At 45.7% G+C, this 14,862-nt stretch overlaps 1 protein-coding gene across 1 annotated transcript in view; it reads left to right on the forward strand.

Annotated features, from left to right (window-relative positions):
* Ntrk2 (neurotrophic receptor tyrosine kinase 2) overlaps window positions 1-14,862 on the forward strand; it is a 305,892-nt gene that overhangs the window by 167,560 nt on the left and 123,470 nt on the right. The window contains exon 13 of the mRNA XM_050144116.1: window positions 6,104-6,292. Coding sequence (XP_050000073.1) covers window positions 6,104-6,292 — 189 coding nt within the window. The remainder of the gene's footprint in view (window positions 1-6,103; window positions 6,293-14,862) is intronic.

Genomic DNA, 14,862 nt, shown 5'->3' on the forward strand with positions numbered 1-14,862 from the left:
TCTTGCATATGTGTGCCCAGTAGAGTCTGGCGCCATACGGTTCATGCTGCCCATCACAGTGACTTAGCAGCAGACAGGCATGGAGCGTTCCAATACCCCAGCCACCCAGGAACTGTGCTGCCCTTTGTCACCTGCTCGGCTTCAGATAAGGTCTGTTTTCCCTCATTGTTTCCCCACATTCCTGCAAAGCTGTGGCGCATTTGCCAAGTGAATTGTGTGTCCTCCCCCCCCACACACACAGCTGTCCCGCTAGATGATTCAGGGTGAGGAAATGATTTCTCCACTCGGGGGGAGGAAGAAGGTGAGAAAGAAGAGCAGCAGCTCAGAGTTGTTAACCCCAGGCTTGGGCCATTTCCTCGGCCTCTTTCTGGTTTGAACTTCCATGTTCTCAGGCTGAAATGCAAGTGTTCACACAGGAATCTGGAACTCGGCTTCCCAGGTCTGAGAGGAAGTCTTGGTCTCCAGTGGTTTCTACTTTTTAAATTCTTTTTTGAGGGGGTCATGTTATTGATTATAATCATAATATATGATTATATATTATGACCAAGGTCAGTCGACTTTCTCCGGTTTCCACTTCTCTTTCGAAGTTTATTTTATGTTTTGTTGTGGTTTTTAGATATCTCATGGTTTGAAATTGGGGGAGTTGAGACAAGGTGTGGGTAGGGGGTAAGTAGTCAGGTCTCCTTTAACTTTATTGAGTTCCTGTAGCTTGGCTCCGCAGAACCTACTCAGATTTTCTCTCTGTTCCCTTGTCTCAGGTCCTCTCTCTATTCTCTGCTCTCAGGTCCTCTCTCTATTCTCTGGTCTCAGATTCTCTCTCTGTTCCCTTGTCTCAGGTCCTCTCTCTATTCCCTGGTCTCAGGTCCTCTATTCACTGGTCTTTAACTTATTTTCTGTCTTCCCAGTTTTAAATCTGTTGAAGCAGAAGACCTAGCTTGTTTTATTTATTTTTCTAGAAAAGGCATTACTTTTGCAAACTCCATAGTAAGTAGGCTTGCATGCTTGAAGAATCTGCCTTGTCTTTAATCCAGTGGGCATGCTGCTGTCTCTGCTCTAGGCAGCGATGGCTTCTGAAGGTTAGAGACACAGACTAGAACGACATCAGGGCCCCAGTTTAGTGTACAGTTGTTGGCTGAACAGGCAAGCTTGGGCAAGTTTGGCTCCTAACTTCGCTCTGCTGGCTACGATGCAATAGAATTCCAAACTGGCAAATGAGCACTTCATCTGTGGCGATTTTTTTCCCTCACAAACAGACTTCCACATCCAGACACTGTGATTTGTGCTTGATTGCATTCTCTCTCTTTGCATTCAGACCGAATGCAGACAATAGACATGCAGAGCGTGTAGCTCGTGCAGTGAATGCAGATGGTGTGGGCTCACCATTAGGACCCAAATCAGGTGTGCTCTCCCAGGACCTCCTCTCTGCTTGGCGTTTTCTGTGTGGACAAAGACAAAGAATAGAAGTTATTACATGGAAGGCAAAAAAAAATATTTATTTGGTATCATCCCTGTGGTTTCCTGAGATCTGATCATCATAAGCAGACTCTTGGTTGCTGGTCCTTTTTGTAGTAACGTTAGACACAGACATATATAAGGAAGCCACCCATTTCTCAGCTGTCTGTCCTGCGTTCGCCAGCCAAAGAAGGAAGCCTGTTTCCTTTTTTTTTTTTTTTTTTTTTTTTTTTTTGTCTGTTTGTTTGTTTTGTTTGAGACGAGGTTTCTCTGTGTAACAGCCCTGGCTGTCCTGGAACTCACTTTGTACACCAGTCTGGTCTTGAACTCACAGAGATCCGCTTGCCTGTGTCTCCTAAGTGGATTAAAGTTGTGTGCTATACTGCCTGATAGAAGCCTGTTTCCTTTATCTTTTTAACCGTGACATGGAACCTTGTCCAGTCAAACATTCCCTAGCAGTGTCTATCCAGTGATCTGCACATGACCAGGGGACCAAGCTCAGGCTGAGACAGACTTTCCAGAAAAAAATCTTGGGAGGGGGAAAAACACCAACAGAAAGAAGGCAGGGGGGCGAGCTCCAGTAACCTGGGGCTCTAGGAAGCGTCCGACGGGCACAGTGCAGAAATAGCCCGTCATTCTCTGAGACATCAGAGGGTTTTCAACTCCAGGTAGCCCATAGAGTTGGTTGTTTCAGGGATATGTGTGCCGAGGAAGGTGAGCCATTATTCTACAGCCCTGGAGGTCTTCCTTCCCTGCGAGGATGGTGAAGCTCACCACTGTGCCACTTCAGCACTTTCTAGATACCTTTAACCACAGATAGGTGCTTGCCCTAGAGATGTTCAAAAGTGCTTCAGGCCCTCTTAAGTGGCAGCATAGACTGTCTTCAGAATGTCTCAACTGTAGCCCACAAGAGGCCTTTTTTGTATTTGTGAAGTGTGGGGAGGCCAACAGCTAGGAGATAGGGCCACTGTAAAGAGAGTCTATGACTCGGAGCTTCTAAGAAGAAGGTATCATGCCACGGTGTGTGGCTACACAGAGGCCCCTGGTCAGTCAGGAGGTGGAAAGGACAGGAAATGAGGACAAGAACTTTTCTTGTTGTTTTCGTGAGGAGGAACCAGGGAGGCAGAGGAGGCAGATCTAGGTCTGCCTGATTGCAGGAACTCAGCAGGCTCTGGGCTTCCATGCTCCCCTGAGTTCTATGGCATCAGCCTTAGGGCGATAGGACAAGCGATGGTGGCCTGGAGTGTGAAGACCACAGGAAGTGGGGGACTAGAGGTGGAGGCTATGTTGGTAGGTGTGCGGAAGATGCACTGATGGGCAGGGCACTTATTTTATCTACAGATTGGGTAGCAGGTCCCAGAGGCCAAATCTTCAGCCCCTTGAAAACAAAGGAAAGCGTGGTCAATACATGCAGTTGCTGATAAGTAGCAATCTCTCCCTCCACTGAAGGCATAGTTGGTATTAAGAAGGAAGCTCATTTCCCAGATGATAATTTTAATCATTGGAAAATGTGTTCAGTTAGACTTAGGAACATCTAAAAAAATCAAATATATAGGATTGTTATCATGTATCTCTGATGAGAGAAAGCAATGTCTCTCTGTATTTCTTTTTATTTTATATTGAAATAAAAATGAGCTAAAATGTTTCTGTGTATACCTCCCTTTACCAGCCTTGTTATGGGAACTAACTACCCGAAATTCAGTAGCAGTGTACATTCCTAGCAATTTAAACTTTGTATTACTATTAAATACACTTTTCAAGTTCTCATATGAGTTTCTTATAATACCCTGCGACGTGCCGCTGACTTCTGTCTCCTTTTTCACAGTGTCTGCTAAACTGCGTGCACAGACACACAAAGACACAAATCACAAAATGCGCAGACAGGCTGCTGTCAAATTATATAGACATTCATTGTCCCCATCGGGAGCTTTCTCCCCTCCCAACTTGGCTGTGCACTGTGTGCCTTTATATTAAAATGTTCATAGAAAAATGGTCTTAATTCCCACAACCTTGCCAGCCATATCAATCTTCCAGGCTTTGGAGCAGCACTAATGAAGGGAACAGCAGTTGAATTAATATTCCTCTGATGAATTGTGGAGGTTTCTGATACTCCATTTGTCAATGGCGACTCTCTTCAAAGTGAAAAGGCTTTTGAAAAATTGTCTGGTTTTTTACTAGTGCCAGAAGGGAATGCAGGCCCTTCCGTATGCATGGCCATCACATCCTCAGCCCTTATCCCTTCACACTGAGTTATGTGAGGGACTGATTCTTAGCTAGAGGGTTAGGGAACAGGGAGTGTGCTTTGGTGGACACGGAGGAGGAGACCCAAACAGGAGGTTACTGTGTACAGGGGTTCCAGGGTGTAGCTGGCAAGTGAGTTAGAGCTGGATTCCTGGAGGAATCACTGTTGTGATCCTCATAGGCTAACTGGGGCCAGAGGACAGCCAGAGACAAACTTAGTTGAAGCCAACGTGTTTCTAACTGCGGTTGAGGTCCCAGGAGAAGTTTCCTGACAACACATGGAATATTAGAAGATGACAGCTTCTGTACCCATGGGGGTCAAGGTGGAGCCTGGAATCTTCTGAGAAATATGTGGCCTTGACTGCACCTCCCTTGAGGGTTCTGAGGGTAGCAAGCTTTGGTAGCTGGTAGCCTCACAGAAGGATCAGCGGAAAGCTTTACCACAATGCACAGAAAGCCAAGTGTGGCACCTCTCCATCTCCATCACCGGCCAGAAGCCGAAGTGATCTAGGCTTGTCGGAAAGCAGGGCACACAACGGAGATGGCTGGGGATATTAGTAAGAACTTGTCCTTACAGCTATTCTTGGCAGGGTTTCCACTGTTTGCCAACACAGACGCTCAAGGCACAAGTTGAGCACAACCAGCGAGCTTGCCTTGGCTTTGAGCATTGCGTGGCTTCTGAGTTGGCTGTGTGAGGACATGTTTGCAGAATCAAGCCAGAGTATATTATTAAACACAACTTAAATGCTCTCCCATTGAGAGACTGCTTTAAGAATTACCGGTAATAGCAGTAGGTTCCCCCCTGCATACTTCATTTAAGACACAACTAGCTGGGGAACGTCCAACTGTTATCACTACAAACTACAATAATCCCCATAGGGGGAAAATGGATCTTAGAGTCTGGTGGGTGGATTATCGCTATATTGAATAGGGATTCAAGCTGTATCAGACTCTGACAAAACAACCTTCGTTTTTGTAATTGCTTTACATGGAAGTAATTAAGGATGGGGAGTAAATGGAGAATACACAGAGGTCCTGAAGCATGCTGGGGGAAAGGCGGGGGTGGGGTTAACAACACAGTCCCTTGGGCGGAAGTGCGACCCTGACATCCCTCCTTTCCCTCTGCCTGGCTTTCCCTTTCACCCCCTCTATGGACTGTGAGCTCATTCCATGCATGTCACAGGCATGTGTGATCCATGTCTAAATGACTTGGATTGCCACATGTGAATGCCTATCCATGTGTTGTTCAATGTTCTGGAGTCTTCCCATACATTTTTATCTATCTGAACCTGCTTTGGCTGCTGACTTCAGCTGGTCTTGAGTAGTCAGCAGATCCGTTGATTGGACAAAATGTAGCTGGGTGAGCACAGTGGCATGCGTTGTGAGGTCTGGGCTTAGAATTCATTCTTGTATGGAAAATAATTAAGCTATTGCTCTAGTATAAAGGTGTCGTAGGCTCTATACATCTACATACATGAAGCACACTTAGGTTTATAACGCGTTTTCATATCCCTAATCTCACTCCAGTGCCATGAAATAACAACTGGGTGTTCCCCAACACGGCCCCCAGCTGTAAGCAGATGTAGACGCTCGGAGAAGTGAGGGAAAGAGTGAAGATAAGAAACTCAGATCTCCAAATTCTCAACACGGCTCTAAGTCCCCAGAGAAACAGCTGTCCTGGATTCGTGCCAGGAGTTCAGGGCTAGGGTGCTCTTAAGATGTGCACAGAACCCCAGGTCCTGGGGGTCCTGGGGGCGGCAGTGCAGGTGCAGAAAATGGAAACGCAATCAGAAGCCTCACACGCTGGTGGTGACCGACACGACGTTGTGCAGCCACTGTGTAAATCACTTTGCAAATCGGTTTAGTTGCTCCAAATGTTAAGCCCGGGCCTCCCCTAGGATTTGCCAATGTCACACAAGAGCAAAGGAGGTGTGTGTCCCCACAAAAGCGTGGGCCTGTGTGTTCACAACTGCATTGTTCCTATTAGCCAAAGAGTCCCAAATCCTCAAAAGGCGGAGGGACAGATAAACAGTGCGTGCCACGTCTGTACCCTTTCGGCTCACTCGGCAAGGAGAAGGAAGCATCAGTGCGCATGGCAGTGAGAGTTAGCCTAAAGACAGGATGCCAAGTGCAAGTCATGAATTACATTGGCTGCACTTGGGTGGAATGCCAAGGTCTGTTAGCTCAGAGTGGAAAAGCAAATTTGTGGATGTCTGGGACCGGTAGTGGGGGAAATGGGAGAGAAATACTAACTGGGGCGAGGGAAATGTTTTCACGTCAGGTTATAGTGATGACGGCAACACCCTAAACGTACTGAGACCCACTGAAGTTACACATTTGGAATGTATGTGAATCCAAGTCCAACTGAAGCCGTTGAACTACAGAATGCCTCTGCTTCTCCTAACTCCAGGTCCAGCTTCTGTCATCAGCAACGACGATGACTCGGCCAGCCCGCTCCACCACATCTCCAACGGGAGTAATACTCCATCTTCTTCAGAGGGCGGTCCTGATGCTGTCATTATTGGAATGACCAAGATTCCTGTCATCGAAAACCCTCAGTACTTTGGCATCACCAACAGCCAGCTCAAGCCAGACACATGTGAGTACATCTGTTTGTACTTATTGACCCATTTGCTGCATAGCTGCTCCGACGATTCTGTTTATCAGGGCCTCTGATGAGGCGGGCTGGGGAAGGGGGCCGTGGACTATTGGAGGATTCTTGCACTTTTTGGCCCACGGCTAGATTCTTGCATTGCTTACTTAGGGGATTCTCAGGGTTTGTCTCCTGCTGGGCTGGGAACCGTGGGCAGATATGGACTTCTCTTGGAATCCATTTCCCGCAATCATTTGTCAACATGAAGCTATAATCAAGCACACTTATCTGGAGAAGGATGTAGACAAAAAGCAGAAGTGTCACCAGAATGCAGATACATAATTTATAGTTGGCAGGCAATTGGTGTAACTTAAATCTGGCTTATTGAAAGCAATTAAAGTGTGCGTTCTAGGCAGTTAGAAAGGCTCCGTGTTTCATACAGGTGGTATTGATTTGGGGGTTGTTCTGTGCTCTTTTCTCGTCCTGATTCCTAGCACGAGGCCTTGTGATGTCACAACTCTTACATCAAATGTTATGAGTGTGAGAAGGAGGAGGACCTTTCACCTTTAGTAATTATGCTAGCCCCTCAGTCAGCTTCTGCTGGCGAGCTTAGGCCCCTTTTCCTAACTTCCGAACCACTGACCAGATACAAAGTATGGAGTAAGCCCTTAAGAGAAGCAGAAACCTCCAAGCCTAATGAGTGCCCACAGGCATTCTGTCATGGATGAAGAAGAGGCCGTGGGGGCTAGGATCTCAGGTGTCCCTGATTCCAGGGCTCCCTGGTCCTGATGAGGTGGCTGTCCTCTGTCTACTACATCCCTGTAGCCTGCCTACTACTAAGTGCTGCTTTGCCGCACCATCTCAGAAGCTAAGGAGGACAGTTATAAAGTTATGTTTGGAGAGTGATATTTTGCTGAAAACCCATTGCACAAAGCTGAGCAATGAGATATTTCTTATATAAGGGAGAAACGATCATTTCTTTCTATTCATTTGCATTTATTTCAAGGTATGCTTAAGATTGGAGCTGGGACCAAGCATCAGAGTTAACGTTGTTATAAGTTTGTGTGAGACTGTGCCTCACTGAAGATGTTAGCTGAATTCGTTACATGGCAGGACAAAAGGAGGCTTAAGGGTTAGGAAAGTCCTTGAACATTGACTGTTATTCAAAATCATGGTGTTATTGATTCTAATAACTATGGTATGACCAAGTTAAGAGGAGATACTGTTTAGAGTTAGGTATTCCTTGTGGAGGTCCGCATTGCCTAGGATCCTTGGGATATCTACATATATGACAGTCAAACAGGAAGACAAAATACTGTGGAAAGAGAATCTGGGGTCTCTCCCACTGTCCTCCCTAGGAATATCTTAATATCAGGACTAGGGTGTGTGGTGTATTTCTATCATCTCCAGGCTGGATAGCTGAGGTTGACTTCAATTAACACAAAGTTTGCTTTCCTTTCTGATGGAGAAGTAAGGCTGAACCATCAGGCAGAGACCATTGGTCCAATGTGTGCAATAAGAATGAATGAACAAAAGCAATAATAGACACATTACTGTGAATGGAGAGAGCCACAGGGCCTCAAGCCTACACAAAGAGCTACAGACAGTCCTGGAGCACTGAAAGTGAGAGATTCTACCCCAGGGAAGAGCACACCGAGTGCTTATCCAGTACCAAGTGATCAGACCTCAGAAAATAAAAAGAGAAAAATCCCTTCATTTAAAGGCATGGTGATTGTGTGGAGGAAGTGGGTGGGTGGCTGCAGGGTTTGTGACCCCAGAGTCCTAAGAAAATGTTTGCAGAAGCCACATCCTCAATCTAGACACCACAGAGATTTTAGGAAACAGTTTGGTTATATCTGGAGGCCTTTTGATTTGTGGCTCAGTCATGTTGTGTCCCCCACACTTGGAAGGGTCTGTAAGAGAGTTATGGAACCCCCAGCTTCCCCTCTGCTTCCAGCCTCCTGCCTGGGCCGTAGACCACCAAGGCTCTTTGGCTAGTACTTCCTTACAATGTCTCACTGAGCCCTCCACCCACATACCCTTCCAGGCTCGGCGCAGTAGCCTCAGGCATGTCTTACCTGCATAATCTAAAAGCTAACTTTCCCCAGACATTATCTTTGATGATTTTTAATAACATTTTTTAAAAAAAAAAATCACCCATCTTCCATGGATACTTGATCAAAGAAATGGGAATGAAGATTTTACCCCTTTCTTCCGGCCCTTACCCTCACCCCCATGTCAACATCACACTTTACTCCAGTATGTTCTTTAACCTTCAGTGTCTGTGTTGTCCTGTGCTCTGTGTGTGTGTGTCTGTCTGTCTGTCTGTCTGTAGTCCAGTTTAGGTTCGACTTTAGTCTTGGGAAAACAACAACTTCAACTGCTAACCATAACCTAGGACAGGACACGCAGTGGGTTTTTGACATCAAACAGATGTTGACCAGATGTGACAATATATTGCTGAAGTATTAGTTACCAATGAATTTGTAACAGTCTTCTCAGTCCCTTTTCATTGGTACCAAACTTGTACATGTTGATTTTATTGGATATACTTTTAACCAAGTGCTAAGCAACTTAACCAGATTTATTTAAGCAATTTTTTTAAAAAAATAAGCTTTATGAAATCTTTTCTTTTACTAAACATATTACAATCATCCCAGTTAAACTATTTCAATGATTAAGCACAGAGACTGGACGTACAGAAGTGTATCTTGCTTTAATTCTGTGAAATTCTGAAAGATTAGTTTCAGATAAGCGGTTTTTATTCAATGTCCTAAACAAACTAACTTCTAATAACATCTCAAGTGGGGGAGGGCTCTTCCCAAAAGATGCATAGGTGATGGCAAAAGCCAATTCAAAGGTTTGAATGACAGCTTAGCATTTCCCTCACACCCTTAAAACAAAAGTCAAGGGACAGTATATCACTGCCATCACGCTGAGTCTGTTACAGGCTTGGACCACACACTACCATGTCTACTGGGTGTCCCAGAAGCTGTATTTTATATTCAAAGATATTGACTTCAGACTACACATCTTTTGTCGCCAAGAGTGGCATCCCTTTCCTTTCACAGAGTTGAAAGAGTACTTTCTAGAGTGCACACCTCAGTACATTAAGTGTCTGCTGATTAGATGTAGTACTCTACGAGGGTGGGACCCAGAGGACTGGTGGTGGCGATGGCTTGATCTCTGACTGCGGTGAGACTCATCACATGGGCTAAACTGGATCATCGCACAATTCAGCCCAGTGTGATAAGCACTGAGACTGGCTGTGTTGCAGAAAGGTTTTGCATCCAGTTTTCAGGAATCAGGCAAGTCAGTTGGAGGAACAGGCTATCTTGAGGAAATGATATGAAATAATAAAGACCATACTGGGGCATGGGCCTGGCATGACCAAATTTCCCAGAGAAAGGAGGCATTTGTTCCTTTATTTGAGAGGCTCAAGATTTCAAATGCTAAGCGGGGCAGGTAAGAATGCATTAGCATGGTTCAGATCAGGCTCCTGGACTGTTAGGGTCCCTCTGAGCTGGATCTTCAGGATCCCCTGCTGTGAACCCCTCAGTAGGCACCCTTAGAAGTGGTTTGCCATAGTGAGACGGCTTCAGTACTCACACGGCTTTGTTTTACACAACAACACCACGATTAGATTAGGGTTCTTTATACAATGCATGTGATTGCTTCTGTGAGGAGCAATGAGCAATCAGGCCCTTTGGCATACTTATGCACTACCAGGAGCTGTGTGGTAATGTTCGCTCACCGAGTCCAGAGCTGGTTTGTGAGATTTTAGAGCGGTGTGAACAGGGCTGAATTGCTCCTGAGCACTTTCCAATAGAAAGTCTGTCTACTTTATTGCAGGGCCCAGAGGTTCCCCCAAGACCGCCTGATAATAATTTGGTATTTGGAGGCTCCTGCATCACTGCAGGAACCAAAGGAGGCTAAACCCAAGCCTGATGGAGGAGAAGAGTTCTATGGTTTTCTGCAAATTCTGGCCAGACAGCATCTTGAAGTCACTCCTTAGCTTCCATAACTAGCCAAGCAAGAAGTTGCCTTCCCAGGACAAAGCAGAGTGTTCTAATGCCTAACCCCTCAAAGTGCCGTGTCAGTAAACTATAGACCATCTCCTCGATCGAGCAGGATGGCAAGATGGAGCTGAGGAGCTCAGCAACATCAAGTCAGGAGTTGGTCTTTATTCAACTAGTCTGTGTAGATGTGTCTGAAAACCACAGCGTCTTACAGCATGGGGTGGTTGACCAGTAGGATTTACAAGCTCTGCCCAAGGGCCACTGTGCTGATATCTTCTCCTTGCCTGTTGAGAAAGATTTTGACAGGGTGCAATGGAAGCTCACCTTCTGAGTTGAGAGACGAAAACAAAACATATTAACCAGAAAATCTCCCAAATCAGTGTCTTGAGTTGATGGGTGGGATGTGTTTTAGCCATAGACTTACAATTGTTCCTAAAATCATGGTTTTTTTCCCCCCATAACAGTCTTGTAATTTAGCTAGAATCATATGCCTTGTGCCTAAACTTAATTAAGATTGTCTCTAATACATACTTTGCATTGAAGAACATGCCCTCTATGCACTCCTAGGGCTAGCCACTCCCAGAAGCAGATGCATAGGGCAACTTTGAATTATTTTGAAGGTTTGCTTTATTTACAACACAATGGTCATTTTTTGCCCCCCTTCAGTGTGTGTGTCCAACATCTCTCCAGGTATCGTTGTGTGTTTCCCCGTGGATCATATGTTTATGGGACAATTGCATAGACAAGCACAGGCCCACTAACCCGCAACAGTGCAGGAAACCGGGCGTTCTGGAGAGAGTGGTTGTCTGAACAGTAGTTGAAAATGTCACAGAGAGTCTGAGTCCTGTTCCTCTCCACTGCTATGTCCACTTTGTCTTTCTATTGCCAACAAAGGCAAGCGAGAGTTTTCACAAAACTGCAGAGGTTTTCAGCACATTTGGAAAAGCGGCTTTGAGTTCACGGGAGCAAAAGCTCTGGATTCTATTCAGAGTTCCAGAAGCTCGTGACATCAGAGAGCCATGGCCCCGAGAGCTACATGAGGCCATGTCAAACTTCAGTGCAGTCACATGACTGCCGTCCATTTCAGTGGTCACGGCTGGGATTTACAAACGAGTAGATACTGATTGAGAGTTTACCCTTATCCTTTGCCTATTTCTTTTTTTTTTTTTTAAAAAATACATTTTCTTCTAAGCATTTAATTGGCCAGATAAAAGCTGTTTTGGGAACTGGTAGTGCACCCTGGAAGGCTATGTCCTGCACTTTAACCAGAAATCGAGTCTGTTCTGCCCAGCACGAGGCTGGGATAGAAATCAGAGTTATTTTAGGATGCTCAGAAGTTGCTTTGTTTATGGCACGCTGGGTTGACAACTCATCCTGCCGGGTCCATCATGGCACACTGCTGCATTCTGTAGGTACCAATACAATTCTCCTGTCCCTTTCGGTGCCATGGACCCCCCACTGCTAAGTACAACAATTCGATATTATATCCACTCTCAGCTCCAAAGGAGATGGTAAGAAGTTTCAAACAATGCTTCAGAAAAAAGCAACTTGCATCCCCTCATAGACAGGAAATGAATACATGCTGCATACTCACATCTAACGTGTAAGCCATATCACAAACTTACTTGATGAAGAATTTTTTAGCCAATGACTTTTAAGCACATTCGTAGCTAAGCAAAATCCTGTTCTTGGCATTTCACCAATGGGTGACATGGTTATAAGTTACCCATTGTAGGATACTTAGGCCTCCTGGAGAAAACATTCCAATCCTATACTTGAAAGTTGGGAAGCAAGAACAATAGTGATCATGGAGTCTCAGTTGGGAGACCCTGATTTTGTTCCCACATCATCAACCTGCCAAGATAAACACATGGACGCGCTGAACACATAAGCGTTGTCAGTCTGATAAAGGCAAGCCATCGGGGGTGCTCTAGGGTATCCTGCATAGAGGAGGTCCTGAAGCATCAGGGATGCTCTGGGGTATCCCTACAGATAGGAGGTCCTGAAGCATTTGGTTTACCAGGACAGAGCCTGGCTGGGGCATCTGCATCAACAACAGGAGCCTAGTCAAGCTGCATCTCTTGCAGCGCTAGCCAATCACAGATCAGGACCAGCCTAGCAAACACAAATACAAACCAGCAACCTGCCCCATGTTGCTAAGAAACACCTGCTACCCAGCTGAGTCTTCCTTATGTAGAGTAGGGACACAGCTAAAGGTTGAGAGGCTCAACCCCTTATGAACTGTCTGGAAGCCTAGGTTTTCTCCCTGTGAAATACATCGGCTGCTGCCTTACGGGTTCTTCCACCGCAGCTGGGCTGCTTCTAGGACCCGTGTCATTCTGTACTCATCCCTCTCCCTGTGGGGCAAACTGTCTCCCTTCATGCTCAGTGAGGCTTTTGGCTATAACTTTCTTCCTATACAGGTAAAAAGACTTTGCAGTATCCCACAGACAAGAAAAGTGTGGGAACACCAGTAATCCTTCATGTATTCAGATCACCATGAACAGAGGCAGCCTTAGCATGTGGGTTTAGTCTTTAATTTGGGGAGCTTCCTCCAGAGGCTGAGGCAGCAAGCTGCCCAGTGCTGTGCTTAGAGTGACCAGTTCTCTGCTGCTGTATCTGTCGCTGGGAAAAACGCTCTGTTTTGTTGATTATAAGAGCTTGGCTACCCGCGTGGATGAAATGATTAGAAGATAGTATACATCAGAACGTGAAAAAGACTCTAACTATTTCGGTGACACCTGTCCTGACTTTCTCAAGGCTGATGCAGTTCCTTCAATATGACAAGTCAATTTTAAGCCAGGAGAGGCTCAGACAAGCCACGGTGATTTGGTCATACTAGTTGGTCTAAACCCGATTTTTTTTTTTCTAGTAGGACAGGATTATGTCTTAATCACACAAGTTGCCTTTAAGTGCCCTAAAATAAGATCATTTGAATTAAAAATAAAATATAGTAGAAAACCTGAAAGATGCAAGAAATAAAGATAGCATTTTGATCCCATCAGATATAACTGCTGACGTGTTTCTGCAGGGGGATGCCTAGTCTTGGGAGCAGCCTATGGCTACTGAAGCTTTGGTGCCCCGCCTTTGTTTCTTGTGGGCATTGTTAGTACTCTCAGTGGGTGTACCGGCAAGTCTGGAAGAAGCTGTCCTGTGTATTTTTTCTGGTCTACTTCTAGTTTGCTTGGCAATAGAGAGTGGTTGATGCAGAGCTGGGAGCTGGGCATGGTTGACATCTCAGGTCTGGTTGAAAGGGATCCCAAATGAAGGGAAGAGAAGGTGACTCTCACACTGAAGTGAAGGGGAAAGTAGGTGACTCTCTCACACTAAAGTCTCACAGAAGAGATGGACCCTGTGTTGTGGGCTGGGAAGTCCCTGGAAACAAGAGGCTCTTGTTCTGATGAGGCAGACCAAGAACCCATGTTTAGGGTCAACACAAGGTTGACCCCAGTGATGTTTGTGCCTCCATTGAGGCTGGCGAGCACTGTGGTCTTCTGTTCTCCATCTAACTCTCCAGGGAGCCAGCTGGTCCCTTCTAGGGAGCCGAGTCTACAGAAGTTTAAAAGGCCAAGATAGTTACATCTGATGCATTCTCAGTATCTGGGGATTTGATTTCTTTTCTTCCCCTCAGTATCCCTGACTTGCAAAAGGACTTCCAGTAGGCTGGGGCATCCCTTCTGGTCCTTCAGCCTCACCTAAGTTTAACGGAGCTTGCTGCTCAGATTTCCAAGTTTTTTCCATCACTAAGGGCTTCCTCTTACGATGCTTCAGGAGTCTGCTCTCAGGTTGGGGTTCCAGCAGCAAGGCCTGCGGTCAGTAGTGTGACGTACAAAGATGTTTAGCTGTTGATACTTCTATAATACATTGTCAGAATCCATAAGCTCAGAACAAGCAGGTTCTCAGGATGTACAAGAGACAGGATCCGTGTGGTGGTTTTGAAAAGCAGAGTTAAGGCGAGACCCTAGGAGATAGAAGGCCTGGTCCTGGACTATCAGTCACTGGCTGTGGGTAGATGCCAATAGTTTTGTTATTCTGTTGCTCTAATTTAGCATATTTACTTGTCTATGATATTGACTGTCCCTGTGCATTGAAACAGGACCCAAGGTCACATGACAATGGTGTTTAGACTGAGCACCACAGAGTCCCAATGTCCCAGGATAGTGGTTGTTACAGGAAGATCAGGACACAGCCCTGCACTGTGTAACTTCAGCATCATAGCGAGTCTCAAATTAGGGAATATCTTTATGAGAGGAGATTGCAAGCTGTGTCCACAGAGATGCCAGCTAGACAGTTTTCCTATTGCATGATGGATTTTCAGGTCAGTTTATACTTTCCGGTCTGGTTTTTCACCCTAACCACAATGCTTTGCTTCGGATTGGCCTCTGGTCTACTTGTAAGAAAAGAAGCCGTGTGTCCAGAGCAGATCTGAGCCTTTCTTTCTACCCAAGGACCTTGGTCAGCAGAGCTGGCGGGTCTCAGGTTTCTCCACCTGAGTTTGCTTCCGCGAACACAGGCATCTTTGCCTGTCTTGCTCTTTCATCCTCCCTCCCTGTCTTA

This window comes from Alexandromys fortis, unplaced genomic scaffold, assembly GCF_014885135.2.
Source record: "Alexandromys fortis isolate MF-2015 unplaced genomic scaffold, M_Fortis_MF-2015_v1.1 scaffold_1, whole genome shotgun sequence".
NCBI classification, from domain to species: domain Eukaryota; kingdom Metazoa; phylum Chordata; class Mammalia; order Rodentia; family Cricetidae; genus Alexandromys; species Alexandromys fortis.